Source organism: Mobula hypostoma, chromosome 2 (assembly GCF_963921235.1).
Source record: "Mobula hypostoma chromosome 2, sMobHyp1.1, whole genome shotgun sequence".
Classification (NCBI taxonomy): Eukaryota; Metazoa; Chordata; class Chondrichthyes; order Myliobatiformes; family Myliobatidae; genus Mobula; species Mobula hypostoma.
In genome coordinates this window covers 20,541,562-20,563,937 of record NC_086098.1, presented here as the reverse complement: position 1 = coordinate 20,563,937, position 22,376 = coordinate 20,541,562, and the positions used below count along the sequence as shown (strand labels likewise).

The following is a 22,376-nucleotide window of genomic DNA, read 5'->3' as shown; positions in this document are numbered from 1 at the left end:
AAAAGGGCATGCCTTGGGTGCTGGAGGTCCTGAATAATGGATGCTGCCTTTCTGAGATACTGCTCCCTAAAGTTGTCCTGGGTACTTTGTAGGCTAGTAACCAAGATGGAGCTGACTAGATTTACAACCTTCTGCAGCTTCTTTCAGTCCTGTGCAGTAGCCCCTCTATACCAGATGGTGATGCATCTTGTCAGAATGCTCTCCACGGTATAACTATGGAAGTTTTTGAGTGTATTTGGGAACTTGAAGCTTCTCACTCTCTCCACTTCTGATCCCTGTATGAGGATGGGTATGTGTTCCTTTGTCTTACCCTTCCTGAAGTCCACATTCAGCTCTTCCGTCTTACTGACGTTGAGTGCCAGGCTGTTGCTGCAGCACCACCCCACTAGTTGGCATATCCCACTCCTGTACGCCCTCTCATCGTCACCTAAGATTCTACCAAAAATGGTTGTATTGTTAGCAAATTTATAGATGGTATTTGAGCTATGCCTAGTCACACAGTCTTGTGTATATAGAAAGTAGAGCAGTGGGCTAAGCAGTCATTAAACTAATTCACCATGGTGGAGCAAGTGGAGAAAATTGTCGAACTGTTCATCCGGCAATCAGTTCTGGATAAGCAAAACATCACTCCTAACAATAATCAGGAAGTCAGATCAATTATCTTCGGCACCCATTATAAAAAGTACCTCAACTCCATTCATGAGCATCTTCCTGAGACAAATCAGAGGCTGAACCAGACTGTTTGGAACCTTATCACAATTAATTCTTGGATCACTGTTCTCTCTAAGCTTTGCAGTAACTAAAATGTTCCTACGCATATAGCCTTTGTTGCCACACAGCTGGAACTTTCTTTTATATAATGTCAATATGAAGTGCCAGACAGTTTTCAGGGATGTAAAACTTTCCTGCTTAGAACAATGGTTGGCCTGTGAAGCTGTGAAAAAAATCTAGACGGAGCATTGCCTGGGATGATAACCACTGACATATCTACAATATGACATTATGAAGGCCATTTATTTTACCTCTGTAACAATGTCTACTACTGTTCCACTGCCTTAACTTACCTACAATTAAAAATATTATCTTTGTTTTTATTACTTTCAGATTTAACTATTCTTATACACTCCTGATTGCTCTCTTCAGACATGTAATTAACTAAAGCATCATGTTCTAACTCGCATTAGGTCCTGTAATTTTTCATTTCACTTTCTTTCATTTGTTCTAAGGTAAGTAATGTCACCTTTGTAAAAATCTCGAGTGCCATTTTCAGATCTCTTTAAGGCCTCTTTCTTACCTTTTGTTTTCACTTGCTATGACATAGGACATAGAAGGAGGACTTTTGCCCCATTTGTGTCATGCCAGATGGAGCAATCACATCAATCCCGTTTCCCAGGATGCCGCTTTCTTTACCAGGATATCAGCATAGAAACATAGTAAACCTACAGCACAGTACGGGCCCTTCGGCCCACAAAGTTGTGCCGAACATGTCCCTACCTTAAAAATTACTAGGCTTACCTATAGCCCTCTATTTTTCTAAGCTCCATGTACCTATCCAAAAGTCTCTTAAAGGACCCTATCGTATTCACCTCCACCACCGTTGCCGGCAACCCATTCCACGCACTCACTACTCTGAGTAAAAAACTTACCCCTGACATCTCCTCTGTATCTACTCCCCAGCACCTTAAACCTGTGTCCTCCTGTGGCAACCATTTCAGCCCTAGGAAAGGCCTCTGACTATCCACACGATCAATGCCTCTCATCATCTTATACACCTCTATCAGGTCATCTCTCATCCTCCGTTGCTCCAAGGAGAAAAGGCCGAGTTCACTCAACCTGTTCTCATAAGGCATGCTTCCCAATCCAGGCAACATCCCTGTAAATCTCCTCTGCACCCTTTGTATGGCTTCCACATCCTCCCTGTAGTGAGGTGACCAGAACAGAGCACAGTACTTCAAGTGGGGTCTGACCAGGGTCCTATATAGCTGCAACATTACCTCTTGACTCCTAAATTCAATTCCACGATTGATGAATGCCAATTCACCATATGCAAACCACAGAGTCAACCTGCGTAGCTGCTTTGAGCGTCCTATGGACTTGGACCCCAAGATCCCTCTGATCCTTCACACTACCAAGAGTCTTACCATTAATACTATATTCTGCCATCAGTGTCCTCTTTTCAAATAACGAGGCTTCCCCTACTCCACTATTGAGGCTGCCTTTACTCACACCTTGTTCACTTCCTGAACATCCACACTCACCCTCATCTTCCACTAGGCTTAACAGTGATGGAGTTTCTCTTGTCCTTACCTCCAACTCCGTGAGTCTCCACATCCAACACGTCATTCTCTGCAACTTCCGCTATCTCCAAAGGGATCCTAACACTAACCATATCCTTACCGTACCCTCACCTTCCATTTCTGTGAGAATCGCTCCCTCTGTGATTCCCTCTCTGTTTCCCTTTCTGTTTGTCCCTCTCCACTAATCTCCATCCCAGAAATTATCCCTGCAAATGACCAAAGTGCTACACCTGCCCATTCACCTCCTCCCTCACCTGCTTTCAGGGCCCTAAATAGTCCTTCCAGCTGAGGGAACACTCTACCTGCAAATCTGCTGACATAGTCTATTGTATCTGGTGCTCCCGATGCAACTCCAACCTCCGGGCCGCGGACCGATACATTGCCGCAATCTGGGCCGACATTTACATGCCGGGCTGCACCTAATTAATTAGCTTGTTTATTTCGGGTTTTTTCTTAAACATGTGCTGGCTGCTTTCCGACTACCGCTGCGTCGCTGCATTCTTCACGGCAATGTATCGGTACGCGGCCCGGAGGTTGGTGACCACTGCTCTACATTAGTGAGACCTATGGTAAATTGGGGGACTGCTTTGTCAAGCACCTCTACTCCATCCACCAAAAGTAGAATTTCCTGGTGGCCAAACATTCCGATTCAGGTTCACATTCCCATTCCGACATGTTGGTACATAGCCTCCTCTTGTGCCACCATGAGGCCATCTTCAGGGTGGAAGAGCAAAACCTTGCATTCCGTCTAGGTTGCCTCCAACCTGATGGCATGAATATTGATTTCTCCTTCTGGTTAAAAAAAAAAAATCCCTTTCCCTTCCCTCTTCTATCCCCCAATCTGGCCTCTTACTTTTTTTTCACCTGCCTGTCACTCCCCCCGCTTGGTGCCCCTCCCTTCCCCTTTTCTCCCATGGTCCACTGTCCTCCCCTGTAAAATTCTTTCCCCTTCAGCTCTTTACATTTCTTACCCACCTGGCTTCACCTGTCACCTTTTAGTTATTCTTCTTCCCTTTTCCCCGACCTTTTCATTCTGGCATCTTCCCCCTTCCTTTCCAGTCCTGAAGAAGGGTCTCGGCCAGAAACGTCAATTGCCTGTTCATTTCTATGGATGCTGCTTGATCTGCTGAGTTCCTCCAGCATTTTGTATGTGTTGTTTTGGATTTCCAGCATCAGCAGAATTTCTCACATTTACCATTTCCTTTTACATTATGTCACTGTATCCCTGTGCTAATTTTGTCTGACATGTCCATTAGCTCTTCATTGCATCTTTTTGCCATTTTCATTTCTATGCTGAGGGACATTTTTCAGTAGACTGTAAACTTAGCAGCACTTTGAAATGTGTGAGGTAAAGTGCTCACTGCTAGTGTGCAAACTCCACAGGCAACACTTGAGTTCAGGGTCGTATTGGATCCTTCAATCTGTGAAGCACAATATAAGTTGCTGTGCTACCATGCTATTCAGAAATTGCTTCCATCCCTGCACCTTTCCAAGATATCTGTACTTCATTCAGTTTTACAGCTGGCCTGATCCAATCTATTTTAAATTAGTATATTTTATGAGTAAGTCATCAGAATCAGAATCAGGTTTATTATCACCGGCATGTGTCGTGAAATTTGTTATTTGATTTACTGCAACTTTTGTATACTTTAGATGGTTGAATCCTACTTTCCCTGCTTTTTAGCAAATCATTAGCCTCCTCAATTTAATGGCCTTTGGTAGCATTTTCCCTATCTTCTTATTTATAACTTATAACTTAAATAAAAATTGATTTACCACTATTTGCCTGCAAGTATGCAGTATCTTACATTTTGATAATTTGCTTCAAACATAGAATTTTCTTTGTAATATGTATGTTACACTTGTATCTGTTTTCTTGTAGCTAAGCATTTGGAGTCCTGCTTTACTTCGCATCAATGTTCATTTCCCACTCTTTCTGTTAGTATGGATATAACAAATCCTGATGTTATACAGATGCTTAAAAAGGTAACATTTGATGCAAATTGAAGCCCTTGTGTTTTACGGTTGTATTAATGTTGAGGTATTTAAATTAACCTTAACTTACTTTCTTACAGTTTCGTCTTCTTAATGAGTTTCAGAAAGAAGTTCCATCCTTCTGGATTCGTCATCCAGAGAAGTATATTTTAACACTATGATAATTGAGTTTCAGAAGAATTGAGAGGCATTTTAAGTCATGACTAAAGTCTAAATTAATTTTTAAGGTTTTGTAATTAAAATTATTTGTCATACTGGGTAGTAGTGTACTTAATCATATCTGAATAAAATCATACTAAAGACATTTGGACTAATTAAAAATATCTTGGAATATTCTTCTTGTGGAGGTATTGTTTGATGTTGCTTTAAAAAAACATATGAGTAATATTGCATGGCAAGTATTTGTGATTCTTAGCTAAGTAGTTTTAAATTTTTGATGTTCACTTTTCTGAAGGTTTATGGAGGAGATAGTGGAGAGCACTCTGTCATTACTGTCAGCAACACATAAACAGAGTTTTAATACTGACACGTCAGACCATGTACTGGAACCTGTCTATTTCCTGGCACTGTTGGATATAAAAGCCTGCTGGTTCAAGAAATGGATGGTAAAAATAATAAGTATATAAGAAGCTTATTTATATTGGACAGTGAATCTTTAAATGATGCTAGTGCACTTAAACTGAATGGAATAAGACGTTGACAAATCAGCAGAATAATGGAATTTGTCTATACAATCTTTTTTTGGATATTTTTCCATGCAAGCTTTTGATCACCGTTTTTAGAACTTGTTTTGTTTGCATTATTCTGCCTTTTTAATAGAAATGGTCATTGTAAATTGCAGCTTCCTTTTTGGGTGCATTTTAATTGCAAGCTTTTTATTTCTACATCAAAATATCCTTTGGCAGCTCTGTCCAGCTAATTAGTTTGATATAGGATGGCCATATGTCTGAGTTCATAGTACATTGCAGCGTAATGTCAAATTAGTTAGAAAACAATGGAGAAACAGAGCTTACAGATTCTGCAGATGCTGGAAATCCAGAGTAACACATATAAACTGTTCACCAGGTCAGGCAGTATCTATAGAAAGTAATAAACAGCTGACATTTCGGGCCAAGACCACTCATCAGGATTGGAAAGGCAGTGGGAAGAAGGCAGTTTGTTATTAAGCTGAGCATTTTCACCAGAAAAACAGGCACTGAAGGATACACACTCTTAATTCAGTCTCAGACACTTCCAACAATGCACTTACCAGGATTAGCTGATATTTCATTTTGCTGCACTCTAAGGCATTTAAAGTTACAGAAAATGGGAATGAGTGTGGGGAATAATGAATCTCTGTGTTCCAGTAGAGGGAACGAAAAGCTGAATGACACATGGTGATGGTGCTGGCTGCAGGAGAGTGATGAAGTCTTGCACATGGCAAACAAACTCTTTGGAGGAGGAGATTAAGTACAGTAAGATCAATGAGAATAGAGGAGAGAATAATGGGGGGAAAGTGCAAAAATCAATGTAGCAACTATGAGACACCAGCCACTGTACAGACAAATCTTTGAAGATTCTGGAAATCTGAAAAGAAAACAAAGATGTTGGAAATGTTCACTAGATTAAGCAGCATTTGTGGAAAAAGAGACCACTTTAATGTTTTCGATCACTGACATTTCATAAGAATGACCTAATTTAAATATATATTATAAAGACTGGTTATCTGAAGTCCTAGGATTGTGTAATATGACTAGTTAGAAGATAAGATGCTGTTCTTGAATTGCCATGAGCTTTTGATGGGCTTGGAAAGTAGAATGTAGAATTGAAGTGACAGGTAACTGGACAATCATGATCACCAGTGCAGACTGAACGAAGCTCTATTGAACAGTGAAATTATAAGCATCCACAAGAATGACACTAATTTTGCATATACTTGGCAGTTTAATTCAGGGGTTCCCAAACTGGAGTCCATGGATCCCTCGGTTAATGGTGAGGTCCATGGCATTATAAAGGGTGGGTACCCCTGGTAAATTCTCTGTCCGACTCCCACTCTGACCTCTTTCTCTTTGGCCTTGTGCACTGTATTCAGCAAAATCTCAACATAGTTTTAGCAGCTGAATTTTGTCTTCTTTCCTGGCACATTAGAGCTCTCAGGATTTGACATCGAATTGGTAAGTTGGTTTATTATTGCCACGTATACTGAGATACAGTGAAAAAATTGTCTTGCATGTCATTCATGCAGATAGTTTCATATCAACAGTGCACTGAGGTAGTATGATGTAAAACAATAAGGGAGGAACCATTCAGAACTATAACAGTGGCATAGAACCTGTCCCTGATGCTTGCTTTCAGGCTTTTGTATTTTCTGCCCAGTGGGGGTGGGGGGGGGGGAAGAGTGTCAGAAGAGAGGTAGGTGCGATCTTTGATTACGCTGGTTGCGTGACCGAGGCAGTGAGAAATGTAGACAGAGTCTATATGACATAGGAGCAGAATTAGGCCATTCAGCCCATCAAGTCTGCTGTGCCATTCCATCATGGCTGATCGTAGATCCCAATAAACCCTACACACCTGGCTTCTTGCCATATCCTTTGAGGTCTTGACCAATTAGGAAATTACCACTTCCGCATTAAATATACCCACAGACTTGGTCTCCACTGCAGTCTGTGGTAGGGTATTCCACAGATTCACCACTCTCTGGCAAAAAAATTCTTCCTCACCTCTGTTCTAAAAGGTTGCCCCTCAGTTCTGAGGCTGTGCCCTCTAGTTCTGGATACCTCCACCGTAGGAAACATCCTCTTCACATCCACACTATCTGGTCCTTTCAACGTTTGGTAGGTTTCAATGAGATCCCCCTTGTATTCTTCGAAATTCCAGTGAGTACAGGCCCAAAGCAGCCAAGCGCTCCTCATATGTTAACTCCTTCATTCCCGGAATCATCCTTGTGAACCTCCTCTAGACTGTCACCAATCACAGCACATCTTTTCTGAGATATAGGGCCCAAAACTTTTGACAGTAATCCAAGTGTGGCCTGACTAGTGTCTTATAAGGCCTTAGCATTATCTCCTTGCTTTTATATTCTATTCCCCTTGAAATAAATGCCAACTTTCCATTTGCCTTCTTTACCACAGATTCAATCTGTAAATTATCCTTCTGGGAGTCTTGCACTGAGACTCCTAAGTCCCTCTGCACCTCTGATGTTTGAAGCTTCTAGCCCTTTTAAATAATAGTTCACACTCTTGTTCCTTTTACCAGAATGCATTATCATTCATTTCCCAACATGTACTGCAGCTGACAGTTTTTTGCCCATTCTTCCAATTTGTCTGTCCTGCTGCAGTCACATTGCTTTCTCAGCAGTACCTAACCCTCAACTATCTTCGTATCATCCACAAATGTTGCCACAGAGCCATCAGTTCCATTATCCAAATCATTGACAAGCAATGTGAAAAGTAGCAGTCCCAATACTGACCCCTGAGTCACTTGCAGCCAACCAGAAAAGGCCCATTTTATTCCCACCTGCTGCCTCCTGCCTGTCAGGCATTCCTCTGTCCATACCAGTATCTTTCTTGTAACACCATAGGATTTTATCTTGTTAAACATCCTCATGTGCGGCACCTTAACAAATGCCTTCTGAAAATCCAAGTAAATAACATCCACTGCCTCCCCATTGTCCACCCTGCTTGTTACTTCCTCAAAGATTTGTCAGGCAAGTTTTCCCTTTACAGAAACCATGCTGACTTTGACTTATTTTATCATTAGTCTCCAAGTACCTTGAAACCTCATCCTTAATAATGGACTCCAACGCTTCCCCAACCACTGAGGTTAGACTAACTTCCTTATAATTTCCTTTCTTTTGCTTTCCTCCCTTTTTAAAGAGTGGACTGACATTTGCAATCTTCCAGTCCTCCAGGGCCATGCCAGAATCAAGTGATTCTTGAAAGATCAAGACCAATGCATCTGTTATCTCTTCAGCAACCTCTCTTGGGACTCTGGGATATAATCCATCTTGTCCAGCTGACTTACCACTTTAAGATTTTTGAGCTTACCTTGCACTTTATCCTTTGTAACTGCAGTGGCACTCACTCCTGCTCCCTGACACTCACTGACCTCTGACACACTACTAGTGTCTTCCACAGTGAAGACTGATGCAAAATACCCATTAAGTTAATCTGCCAATTACTTGTCCCCCATTACTACCCATTAACATATGTTAATGAGGAGTCATATGTTAATTTGCTATTAACATCTGAGGTGCCCATGGAGGGAAGGCTGGTTTCCATGATGTACTAAGATGTGCCTGTAACTCTGCAGTTTTGGCAATCATGGCAGGATAGTTGCCAAATGAAGGCATGATGCATCTGGATAGGCTTCTTCCTGCGGTGCATCAAAAAAATTGGTAAGGGTCAAAGGAGATATGTCAAATTTGACTGTCCTCTTGAGGAATTAGAGGTGCCTGTGAGCTTTATCGGCTTTGGCGTCTTCGTAGTTGACCAAGACAGGCACGAAGCTGTCAAGCATCAGAGAGGAGGAGGAGAAGATGGCGGTGCGACGCAGCTCGCAGCAGCTAATCCGGTGGTGATATCTGTTATTTGTCAAGTAGGGTGCCGTGCGCAATCCTGATTTGATGGAGACAGAAGTGAGAACAGGGAGGAACATCTGGTGAAACTTCTGAAATGCCTGCTTCACTGCTGCTGCTACTGTGTGGTCCAGAATCTCCGGAGGGGAAGGCCCCGAGCCCTTGGCTTTGCTTGTTGTTCGGTGGCTAGGGTGGGGTCGAAGTGCTCGGCAGAGGATGGTGTTCGGAGGGGCTGGTCAGAGGCCCAAAGTTTTTGGACGGGCTCAGAGTCCGCTGCGGCCAGGTGCTTCCATTGGTGCTGCATCGGCAAATTTGCGGCGTTTGGAGGTTCATGGCAGGGAGAATTTCTCCCTTCTGCTGCCTGCGTGAGAGGATGAGGCTATTGAGACTTTGAGACTTTTTTTTACCGTGCCCATGGTCTGCTGTTTATCAGATTATGGTATTGCTTTGCACTGTTGTAACTATATGTTATAATGATGTGGTTTTGTAAGTTTTAGTCTTGGTTTGTCCTGTGTTTCTTGTGATATCATTCTGGAGCAACTTTGTATTGTCTTTAATGCATGCATTTCTAAATGACAATAAACGAGGACTGAGTGTCCTCATAATCTAATCTAATCTCAACCACAGTACTGTTGATGAAAACAAGACCATGTGCACTGTTAACCCCCCCCCCCACCACACTCTTCCTGGAGTCAATGATCAGCTCTTGTTTTGCCAGCATTGAAGGGAGCATTGTTATCATGATTCCATGTCACTAGGCTCTCTGTGTCCATCCTGTACTCTTACCTATCATTATTTGATTCCTTAAGGTTGTTATAGCAGAGGGGTGGTAGCGGGGACAAGCTTCCACTAGCTATTAAATGCTCCCAATGGTGTGCACGTCAAATAGCCTCTGGCATCAAAGTCCAGCTCCTGGTCTTCACGTATAACTTAGCTACTAAGTGCAACAGAACCAATTTTACTGACAAGGGAAGGGGCAAAGACAGGTCACTGGCACCTTAAAACCAGTCGCTTTGGATAGATGGGGCTTGTCAGCTGTGGTTGGCAGCTTATCTAGGAGAAGGAAAACGCTGATCTCAAACCTTTGTTTCCTTGGGGTTATACGCATTGATGGGGAAGGCTTCAGGAGTAACTCATGAGTGAAAATCTGGAGCTGGCTCTCAAAAGCAGTCCTAGAATGAGTTCAGCACTAACTGGCAACTCCTGTAACCCTGCTGGTACCAAACTGAATCAGTCTTTGCTGTTGCTTTGAGTTCATCAGATGCGTGAAGAGGGGGAGCTTGTTCTCTACATCATACTACCCAGGCTTCCGTATCTAGACAGCTAGGATGCAATATCAGTGGTCGACCCTGACCGACGGAGGCCTCACTCACTCATTATTTGAGGTACAGACCGCTGCAGTTCTATCATTTGCAAACTTAGACCATAAGACCACAGGACATAGGAGCAGAATTAGCCCATCTGGTCCTTCGAGTTTGCTCTGCTATTCAATCATGGCTGATCCTTTTTTCTTCTCTTCCTCAACCACTGTTCCCAGCCTCCCCGTAAACTTTGATGCCATGCCCAATCAAGAACCTATCTGCCTTAATTACACCCAATGACCTGGCCTCCACAGCTGTATGTGGCAACAAATTCCACAAATTCACCACCCTTTGGCTAAAGAAATTTCTCCACATCTCTGTTTTGAAAGGATGCCCCTCTCTTCTGAAGCTGTGCCCTCTTATCCTAGACTCTCCCTCCATGGGAAACTTCCTTTCCATATCTACTCTATCTAGGCCTTTCAACATTTAAAAGGTTTCAATGAGATCCCCCCTCATCCTTCTGAATTCCAGTGAGTACAGACCCAGAGACATCAAAGGTTCATTGTATGATAACCCTTTTATTCCTGGAATTATCCTTGTGAGCCTCCTCTGGACCGTCTCCAATGCCAGCTCATTTTTTCTAAGATGATGGGCCCAAAACTCTTCACAATATTCAAGGTGAGACCTCATTAGTGCTTTATAAAGTCTCAGCATCACATCTTTGCTCTTGTATTCCAGACCTCCTGAAATGAATGCTAACATGGTGTTTGCCTTCTCACCACCGACTCAACCTGCAAGTTAACTTTAAGGGTGTTCTGCACAAGGACTCCCAAGTCCCTCTGCATCTCAGATTCCTGATTTTCTCCCCATTTAGAAAATAGTCCGCACATTTATTTCTACTACCAAAGTGCAGGACCATGCATTTTCCAACCTTGTATTCCATTTGCCACTTTCTTGGCCATTCTCCTAATCTGTCTAAGTCCTTCTGCATTCTACTTGTTTCCTCAACACTACCTGCCTCTCCACTAATCTTCGTATCATCTGCAAACTTGGCAACAAAGCCATCTATTCCATCAACTATATCATTTATATACAGCATAAAAAGAAAAAAGAAGTGGTCCCAACACCAGCCCCTGCAGAACACCACTAGTCACTGGCAGCCAACTGGAAAAGGATCCTTTTATTCCCTGTCGCTGCCTCCTACCAATCAGCCAATGCTCTAACCATGTTAGTAACTTTCCTGTAATACCATGGGCTCTTAACTTGGTAAGCAGCCTCGGGTGGCACCTGGTCAAAGCCTTTTGAAAGTCCAAAAATATAACATCCATTGCATTTCCTTTAACGATCCTACTTGTAATCTCCTCAAAGAATTCCAACAGGTTCTTCAGGCAGGATTTTCCCTGAAGGAAACCATGCTGACTCTACCATCTTGTCCTGTATCACCAAGTACTTCATCACCCCATCTTTAACAATTGACTCTAACATCTTCCCAACCACTGAGATCAGACTAACTGGTCTATAATTTCCTTTCTACTGCCTTCCTCCTTTCTTAAAGAGTGGAGTGACATTTGTAATTCTGCAGTCCTCTGGCACTATGCCAGAGTCCAATGATTTTTGAAAGCTAATTTCTAATGCCACCACAATCTCTAATGCTACCTCTTTCAGAACCCTAGGGTGCAGTTCTTCTGGTCTGGGTGACTTGTGTATCTTTAGATCTTTCAGCTTTTTGAGCACCTTCTCTCTTGTAATAGTAACTACACCCACTTCTCTTCCTTCACATACTACAACATCAGACGTATGGCTAGTGTCTTCCACAGTGAAGACTGATGCAAAATACTCATTTAGTTCATCAGGCATCTGCTTGACCCACGTTATTATTTCTCCTGCCTCATTTTCTAGCGGTCCTATATCCACTCTCATTTCTCTTTTATTTTCAACATATTTGAAAAACTTTTACTATCCACTTTGATATTACTTGCTAGCTTGCTTTCATATTTCATCTTTTCCCTTCTAATGATGTTTTTTGGTTGCGCTCTGCAGGTTTTTAAATAATTCCCAGTCCTCTATCTTCCCACTAATTTTTGCTTTGTTGTATGCCCTTTCTTTTGCTTTTACAGTAGCTTTGACTTCCTTTGTCAGCCATGGTTGTACTATTTTACCATTTGAGTATTTCTTCACATTTGGAATACATATGGCCTGCTCATTCCTCATTTTTCCCAGAAATGCATGCCATTGCTGCTCTGCTGACATCCCTGCCAGCAGCTCCTTCCAATTTACTTTGGCCAACTCCTCTCTCATACCACTGTAATTTCCCTTACTCCACTGGAATACCGCTACATCAGACTTTACTTTCTCCCTGTCAGATCTCAAGTTGAACTCAGTGATATTTTGATCGCTGGTTCCTAAGGGTTCTTTTACCTTAAGATCCCTAATCACCTCCAGTTCATTACATAACACCCAATCTAGTATAGCTGATCCCCTAGTAGGCTCAACGGACAGACTGCTCTAAGAAGCCATCTCTTAGGCATTCAACAAACTCACTCTCTTGAGATCCATTACCAACCTGATTTTCCCAACCCACCTGCAAGTTAAAATCTCCCATGACTACCATAACATTGTCCTTTTGACACACCTTTTCTGTTTCCTGTTGTAATCTGTGGTCCGCCTCCCAACCACTGATTGGAGGCCTGTATATGATTGCCATCAACGTCCTTTTACCCTTGCAGTTTACTAACTCAACCCACAAGGATTCAACATCTTCCGATCCTATGTCACATCTTTCTACTGATTTGATGCCATTCTTTACCAATGGAGCCACACCACCCCCTCTGCCTACCTTCCTATCCCTGTGATATAACGTCTAACTTTGGACATTCAGCACCCAACTGCAACCATCCTTCAGCCACGATTCATTGATGACTACAACATCGTACCTGGCAATCTGCAATAGTGCAACAAGATCATTCACCTTATTTTTTGTACTACGCACATTAGATGCATCACCTTGTGTACTGTATTTGCTATCCTTTCTGATTCTGCATCCCTAATGTTTTGATAGAATTTATCTCTATCCTCAATTCGGGAGGAGAAGATGGCGGCGCGACACAGCTCGCAGCGGCCACTCCAGTGGTAATATCTGTTATTTGTTAAGTAGGGTGCCGTGCGCAATCCTGATTTGATGGAGACAGATGTGAGAGCACAGAAGAACATCTGGTGAAACTTCTGAAATGCCTGCTTCACTGCTGCTGCTACTGTGTGGTCCAGAATCTCCGGAGGGGAAGGCCCCAAGTCCTCAGCTTTGCTTGTTGCTCAGCGGCCGGGGTGGGGTCGAAGCACTCGGCAGAGGATGGTGCTCAGAGAGGCTGTGTTGGAGGGGCTGGTCGGAGGCTCGAAATTTTCGGATGGACTCAGAATTCACTGTGTTCGGGTGCTTCCAATGGTGTTGCATCGGCAAATTTGCGGTGTTTGGAGGTTCATGGCAGGGAAGGTTTCTCCCTTCTGCCGCCTGCATGAGATGATGAGGCTATCAAGACTTTGAGACTTTTTTTTACCGTGCCCATGGTCTGCTCTTTATCAAATTATGGTATTGCTTTGCACTGTTGAAACTATATGTTATAATTATGTGGTTTTGTAAGTTTTATAACCATATAACAATTACAGCACGGAAACAGGCCATCTCGGCCCTTCTAGTCCGTGCTGAGTTGGTTTATCCTGTGTTTTTCTTGTGTTATCATTCTGGAGGAACGTTGTATCATTCTTTAATGCATGCATTTCTAAATGACAATAAGTGAGGAATGAGTGTCCTCATAATCTAATCTAATTTGTTCCATCTGTCGTTGGTGCATATACCTGTATAATTGCTATATCAAATGGTTGTCCTCTGAATCTAACAAGGAGCGCTCATTCTGATATTGCTCAATGTCCTAAATCACTTTTTGCCATGTTTTCATCCATAAGAATTCCTACTCCATTAGTATGGGATGTTCCACAAGAATAAATTAGTGGTTTATTTCTATTCTGACATGTTCCAGCACCTATCCAACGAACATCACTAATTCCCATGATGTTAATCTTTAGTCTTTCCATTTCATTTATCACATTGTCCAATCTTCCTGCTTGATATAGGGTTCTTACATTCCAAGTGGCAATAATTTTCTTTTGTGTTACTTGAATTTTATGAGCAGTAGCTTGATGATGTTCGGAGATCCCCTGCTGACCAGAATCAACCCTACCGAGTGAAGCATCTTCAGAATTATAGAAACATAGAAACATAGAAACATAGAAACATAGAAACATAGAAAATAGGTGCAGGAGTAGGCCATTCGGCCCTTCGAGCCTGCACCGCCATTTATTATGATCATGGCTGATCATCCAACTCAGAACCCAGCCTTCCCTCCATACCCCGTGACCCCTGTAGCCACAAGGGCCATATCTAACTTCCTTTTAAACATAGCTAATGAACTGGCCTCAACAGTTTGCTGTGGCAGAGAATTCCACAGATTCACCACTCTCTGTGTGAAGAAGTTTTTCCTAACCTCGGTCCTAAAAGGCTTCCCCTCTATCCTCAAACTGTGACCCCTCGTTCTAGACCTCCCCAACATCGGGAACAATCTTCCCGCATCTAGCCTGTCCAATCCCTTTAGGATCTTATACGTTTCAATCAGATCCCCCCTCAATCTTCTAAATTCCAACGAGTACAAGCCCAGTTCATCCAGTCTTTCTTCATATGAAAGACCTGCCATCCCAGGAATCAATCTGGTGAACCTTCTTTGTACTCCCTCTATGGCAAGGATGTCTTTCCTCAGATTAGGGGACCAAAACTGCACACAATACTCCAGGTGTGGTCTCACCAAGGCCTTGTACAACTGCAGTAGTACCTCCCTGCTCCTGTACTCGAATCCTCTCGCTATAAATGCCAGCATACCGTTCGCCTTTTTCACCGCCTGCTGTACCTGCATGCCCACTTTCAATGACTGGTGTATAATGACACCCAGGTCTCGTTGCACCTCCCCTTTTCCTAATCGGCCACCATTCAGATAATAATCTTAATTATCTTGAAGATCTTCTTGATGCTGTTGTTGTGTAATACATTTTCTGAGTTTGACCATGGTTTTCTTAGCAAGTAGATTCTAGGAAACCTAGTGTCTAGCAACGGTGGTTTGCTATTGCCTACCATTGGGCGAACTAAAGAAATCGCCATTTCTCTTCTCAAATGTTCATCCACCTGTACTATAACCGTTGACATTTGAGGTCCTAGCTCATCCGCCTTCTCCATCATAAGTTCAGTTACTGAACCTGCCGGATCTGCCGTTGGCCTTCGCTCGTATCCTGAGCAGGAACTCTTGCTGGTGCTACCGTTCAGGGTCAGAGCGGCCCTGGGAGCAATGAATGACTAAGGGGTAACTCCACTTTCCCCAAAGCTCTGAAAGTCCCCAGTCACCAGTTGCAGTTTAGAGTCATACCCAGGACAACCATTTGATTTAACAATTATACAGGTATATATACCAACAGCAGATGGAACAAATGAGGATATAGATAAATTCTAAGAAGAGCTTGAACAAGCAAAGAATGGATGCAAATCTCAAGATATTGTTATTGTCATGGGAGATCTAAATGCTAAAGTAGGACAAGGTGCTGATGGAAATACCATAGGAAAATTTGGGCTAGGGGAAAGAAATGAAAGAGGTGAGAAATGGGTACTAACTGTTCCTGTGTGAGCCCTGAGGTTTCTGTACCTTTTTCCTGATGGCAGCAGCGAGAAGAAACCCTGACCTACGTGGTGGGGTAACTGATGATGATGTGCTCAGTGGTGGGGACTATAATGGACTGGGCCATATCCACTACTTTTTCTGTTCAAGGACATTGGTGTTTCTATACCAGGCTGTAATTCAGCCAGTCAATATACTCTCCACCACTCATCTATAGAAGTTTATCAAAGTTTTAGATGTCATGCAAACTCCTAATGAAGTGGCGCTGATTTGATTTCTTCGTAACTGCAGTTGTGTGCCTGGCTCAGGACAGGCCCTCCAAAACAGTAACACCAAGGAATTTGAAGTTGCTGACCCTCTCCACCTCTGATTCCCCCCTTCCCCCCCCGCCCCCCCCGATGAAGACTGGCTCATAGACCTCTGGTTTCCTCTTCCTGAAGTCAATAATTATCTCCTTGGTCTTGTTGTCATTGAGTATGAGGTTGTTGTTATAGCACCACTCAGCCAGATTTTTATTCTCCCTCCTATATGCTGATTTGTTAACATGTTTGATTTGGCCTACGACAATGGTGTTGTCAACAAATAATAAAGGTGCTGAAGCTATGCTCAGCCACATAGTCGTACGTGTAAAGTAAGTAGAGCACACAGCCTTGTGGCGCACCTGTGCTGATGGAGATTGTGGAGGAGATATTGCCAATCCAAACTGACTGGGGTCTGCAAGTGAGGAAATCGAAGATACAATTGCACAAGAAGTGTTCTTTACATTTTATGTTATTACTTCAATTTCTGACACTTGTAGTGTTTTTCTTCTACAGTGTTTTTAATCTCGTAGTTCCAGCATTGACTTTTCCCTCTTCTGTCTTCTATGTTTGTTCTTTTATCCCCTTAAGTTTGCATTTCCACCAAACTAATTAGCTTCAATTACACAGCCTGTATCATCCTCTCTGAGCTAGCATTGCCACTATAACACATCATTTAGGCTCTCATGTTCTCTATCCTATTATAGATATTTCCGCTGGCCTATCTACCCCTTTCCATTCCCTTAAAATTAATACTTGTTTGATTTCTAACTTTCCTTAGTTCAATGAAAAACCATTAACCCAAAATATTATTGTTTTTCTCCACCTACCTGTTGGGTATTTGTAGCACTCTGTTTTTATTGCATTCTTACATCTTTTTTTCAAGGCTTGCTTTGCACAGAATTGCTCAATTGTACGCCGTTTTTTTAAAATAGCATTCTCACTATATCTACCTGTCTTTTAATCTCTGAAAAAATTTTAAGAAAGGTACCACTCCATGACCACTATAAATCTTCTTAAATGTTGCACTGCTCTCATTCTCAATTTTCTTCCAAAGTATGTGTGATCCATGAAGTACTCATTTTGTAATACATTTTTTATTATTTATCTCTTCTCAGATTTGATCTGAGTAGCACCGTTAAATGAACACTTCAGTGAAGTGTAAATGTGACTGCTACTGTAATATGACTGTACCTCCATCGCTTGGTGGTTTTACAATGCTTGAATTTATTTCTAGAGCTGTGAACATTCATCCTGAATTGCCAAAATTCTCTTACATTTTGGATAAGTGCATATCTTATTTCCTTCCCCAGTTCTGTCATTCATCTGTCTAATTCCCAAGCATGTTGCATTTCCTGTAGTACTTGGTCCATGCTGTCATCATTGAAGATTAGCTATTCTCCACAGCCTTAATGATTTAGCTTCTCCTACACTTCTTCATTTACCTTCCAAGAAAGATTATTTGCTATTAGTTGAAAATAATTGATGTAGAGCCCACATATGTCTCTCCCCAGTTTGCTGTTTTTAAAGACCATCATACTCTATTTTGAAGCATAACATGCTTATTCTTCACCAGCTACTATCCTTGGTTAAAAACCTTGGAGACGAGTAATTGGGATTCCAAGCATAGAACATAGAATAGTACAGCACAGTACAAGCCCTTCAGCCCACAGTGTTGTGCCGACCCTCAAACCCTGCCTCCCATATAAGCCCCCACCTTAAATTCCTCCATATACCTGTCTAGTAGTCTCTTAAACTTCACGAGTTTATCTGCCTCCACCACTGACTCAGGCAGTGCTTTCCACGCACCAACCACTCTCTGAGTAAAAAACCTTCCTCTAATATCCCCCTTGAACTTCCTACCCCTTACTTTAAAGCCATGTCCTCTTGTATTGAGCAGTGGTACCCTGGGGAAGAGGCGCTGGCTATCCACTCTATCTATTCCTCTTATTATCTTGTACACCTCTATCATGTCTCCTCTCATCCTCCTTCTCTCCAGGGAGTAAAGCCCTAGCTCCCTTAATCTCTGATCATAATGCATATTTTCTAAACCTGGCAGCATCCTGGTAAATCTCCTCTGTACCCTTTCCAATACTTCCACATCCTTCTTCTAGTGAGGTGACCAGAACTGGACACAGTACTCCAAGTGTGGCCTAACCAAGCATAGAAAAGGCTAGGTTATATACTTGCCTTTTTCCTGTACCACCACTTCTTCCCTTGGATAATGATTTATTTCATGGTGCCATACTGCTGCTTGTGTTTTCTTTGTGAGGCTCTATCCCATTTCATAGATCTCTATTATTGCAGGTCAGTTAGAGAAGTTCCAGGAACTGTGTATGTTGTTATCACCCAACATGTTCTTGAAGAGAATGGTCACCCAGCTCCTGTACCTGTTTTTTTTCTTTATAGTGGTCACTGCTGCTTTGTGTGTTTCTGTAGCTTGAGTCAAGTACAGTAACTTTTTTTGTACATGGAAGGTAAATATTGCTGGCAACACTGGTATATATTGTCCATTCCTAATTGCATTTACAAATCAACTAGGCTAGTAGTTCTGTGATATATATAGGCTTCACCAGGTCATGTCCCCAAAGACCCACACCAATTTTTACTAATACCCCATAGAAAGCAGACTACTATCCAGATGTATCAAACTTGCTACGGCCACTGCTCTGGCCAAGACTGAAGAAATTTCAGAGTTGTGAGTACAACCCTGTCTATCATGAAAACCGACTGCCTCTTTATTGATTCTGTCTGAATTTTCCACTGCCTTGGGAAAGCAGCCATCATGATCAGTGATGGCTGCTTCTACCCCAGTCATTTTCTTTTGTCTCTCCCTTCCATTGGGCAGAAGATGGGCAGAGAGCACAACGCATACCACCAGACTCGATGAGTGCTTCCATCCCACTGTTATAAGTCTCTTGAATGGACCTTATACGATAAAGATGAGCTGTTAATCATCCTTGCCCTTGCATCTTTTTTTTCTACCTGTAATGCACTTTCTAATAACTCTAACGCTATATTCTGCATTCTATCATTTTTTTTCTTTAGTACTACCTCAATGTGCTTATGTATGGAATAATCTGACTGGATGGCATGCAAACAAAAGCTTTTCACTGTACGTGGGTGACAATGGTAAACCGTTCACCAATTACCAGACAGCAGATTTCCTTCTCTGAAGGGCATTAGCAACTATCTGGTAGTTTTATGCTTACTGTTCCAGTTATCATCTACTCCTCTTGCAGCCCAACCTATATGACCTCTCCTTATAATGTTAGACCCCTACATTGGTTGCAGTTATATTCAAAACTCAGGGCATATGATGTTTGATTGTGCATTCTAGACCACATATATTTAGCTTTGTGCTGAGAGTTTATGCTATAAGCTGTGGTTTGAAATTTATGATATAAAATCTTTTTAGTTTATAGAGAACAGATTTTTTCTTCCTATTAATGTGGGATAGATTTACAATTAATGCTCAGGTGACTTAACTTATTCAATATGCCTATAATGACATTAGAAAGCTTTAACAAATCTATAAAAAAAAAATCACATGCACAAGAGTACCAACAATCCACTACTTTTTGCAACTTATTGCAAAAACCGACAACTTTAAGTGGTTAGTTAATATGGTTTTATGGTATTAATATACAAAACTAGAGACGTATATTCCTGTAAGGAATTTGTCAGTTCTTCCTGTGACTATGTGGGTTTCCTCTGGATGCTCACATTCCAAACGACCTATGGATTAGGTTTAGGAAGTTTTATAAATATGTTTTGCATGTTAAATATAAAGGTTAGCATGAGCATTAAGATAAATATGTAATACTTTTAGTAGGAAGAAATTTTAAGTTTAAGAATCTAACTAATGGAAATCAAATTAATGGTAAACTGATGTTGCCTTTCATTATTTATTGTATTTGTGAATTATTTATATATAAAGTAATTCCAAACAAAGTATTTGTGTTAATTTCGAAAGGAGCAGCTAAAAGAGCTTTTAGGAGACTAATACACTTTTTAAAATATTCCTAGCATGGTTACTACAGCAGAACGGTGGTTTTAAGACTCCTTGAGACTAAGTACAAGTCTTTGGTAAGTGTTCAGGAGTTTAAAACTGGATTTATTCTCATGTCTTGTATATAACATAGCTGTGTTAATAATGACTGCAGTTACATCCTCCTCATTTTCAGTATTGTTAATTTGTTATATATATTGAATTTATACACCAAATAGGATTAATGTAATATTTATTGAATTTGTGCACCAAACAGCACGAAAGACTATATTAATAAACAAAACTAATTAAATGATCCCATTGAATTATGTTGAGAGATGGAAGAGCTACCAAAAACAGACATTCTGGGTTTTCTCTGTCAATCTTATTTTTAATAATAGAAGTCAAGATCAAAATATACATCCAATAAATTTATACAGTTATATTCCAACAACTAAGACTGTGGTAGGATGGCCATAAAGAACCTGTAGTTCTACTATTGCTCCACACTGTCTTTTATATTTTTATAGAATATGTTAAAAGGAGAGATTTGTACATTCGTGATGTAATGTGGATGGTTGTGAGAAACTGGAAGGAAACAAAGAGCAGAAATAGAATGAAGGATATAGAGATCTAATCTGTGAAGAAGTAACTTTCACTTTTGCAATTCCTGTTAGTGATGTGCTTTCATCATCCTTATCTTCAGTAGTACTTGATATCTGTTTGACAGGGGATACCAGGAATAGAGAGCAGTATTGATGGCTTTGGAGAAATTGGAGAAACTTTATGAAAAAGTAAAGGAAAATATTTCAGGATGTTGTATTAGTATCTGAAACCTGAAGATGAAGTGACAAGGGGCCATACTATATTTCAAAGCCTGAGGATGAAATGGGAATGTATCAGCAGACTAAATGCTGATCTTCTATAGAGGATATAAGGAGTGAAAGGAAATGTTAGTAGTTGTACCATGTTTTAAAACCTTCCAATTGTTCATGGTTCCACAACTTTTAATCCAACATTAGGAATTCAGAAGGACAGTGAAAAAAAATAGAAAAGCAAAACCAAGCCGTTTTGAATGGAATCTGCGGCTGGCACAGGAAGAGATTTGATTCCAAAGACAAACTAGTGTTTCAGAACTTTACAGGACTAGAGCTACAGACTTTGAAACAAGAGGTAGTCAAATCAACTTTGAGGCCAAGAGCCGCTACCAGTTGCTGGGGGTGCTGAGAAATTAAATGGAAGTTTGTATCTGAAACCATAGTATGGTTTTTGAAAGTTGTGGTTCCTTGGCAGGGTTACATCAGCCTCACCGTACACTTGTGGTGTTTGCTTGTCTTATAATGAGGATTGACCTGACATGCATGAGGATGTAAGAGTGTCAGGCTGAGATAGGCAAACTTGAAACATCAATCAATCAATCCTGAAACAACAATCAATCAATTCTGAGGCTGCAAAGGTGTATTAGCCATTTGTGAAGGGTATATTGTTTGTGTTTGGCAGAGGGTAGGGAATGTTTTTTGGAAAATATTTCTATTATATTATTTCCGCAAGCATTCATAGGCAAGGTAGCTGTGGCGTGAGTAAGTTCACTTATATGCAATCCATATGATGTAATTAAGAGTACTGGCATATATAATAAATATCAGTTGATACACCATACATTTTAGGTATATTAAATGTAAAATGAAGTTTTCCAATTTGTTTTTTAAATGCTTGAGGCAGAGTATGGACTTCCTTTTGCAGTGCATTGTTTTTCATATAGATATCCATTTTACTTCTTACAAATCATAATACCCTGAAATAGAAACATAGATAATAGGTGCGGGAGTAGGCCTTTCGGTCCTTCGAGCCTGCACCGCTATTCATTATGATCATGGCTGATCATCCAACTCAGAACCCTATACCTGCCTTCTCTCCATACCCCCTGATCCCTTTAGCCACAAGGGCCATATCTAACTCCCTCTTAAATATAGCCAATGAACTGGCCTCAACTGTTTCCTGTGGCAGAGAATTCCACAGATTCACCACTCTCTGTGTGAAGAAGTTTTTCCTCATCTCGGTCCTAAAAGGCTTCCCCTTTATCCTCAAACTGTGACCCCCTTGTTCTGGACTTCCCCAACATTGGGAACAATCTTCCTGCATCTAGCCCGTCCAATCCCTTTAGAATTTTATACGTTTCAATCAGATTCCCCCCTCAATCTTCTAAATTCCATAGAGTATAAGCCTAGTC

The 22,376-nt window shown here is 41.4% G+C and overlaps 1 protein-coding gene across 2 annotated transcripts in view; it reads left to right on the top strand.

Moving 5' to 3' along the window:
* tbc1d32 (TBC1 domain family, member 32) overlaps positions 1-22,376 on the top strand; it is a 241,005-nt gene that overhangs the window by 82,853 nt on the left and 135,776 nt on the right. For both annotated transcript variants that reach the window (XM_063033919.1, XM_063033913.1), the window contains 4 exons: positions 4,180-4,283; positions 4,373-4,434; positions 4,747-4,897; positions 20,185-20,244. In XM_063033919.1, the coding sequence (XP_062889989.1) occupies positions 4,180-4,283; positions 4,373-4,434; positions 4,747-4,897; positions 20,185-20,244 (377 nt within the window). The remainder of the gene's footprint in view (positions 1-4,179; positions 4,284-4,372; positions 4,435-4,746; positions 4,898-20,184; positions 20,245-22,376) is intronic.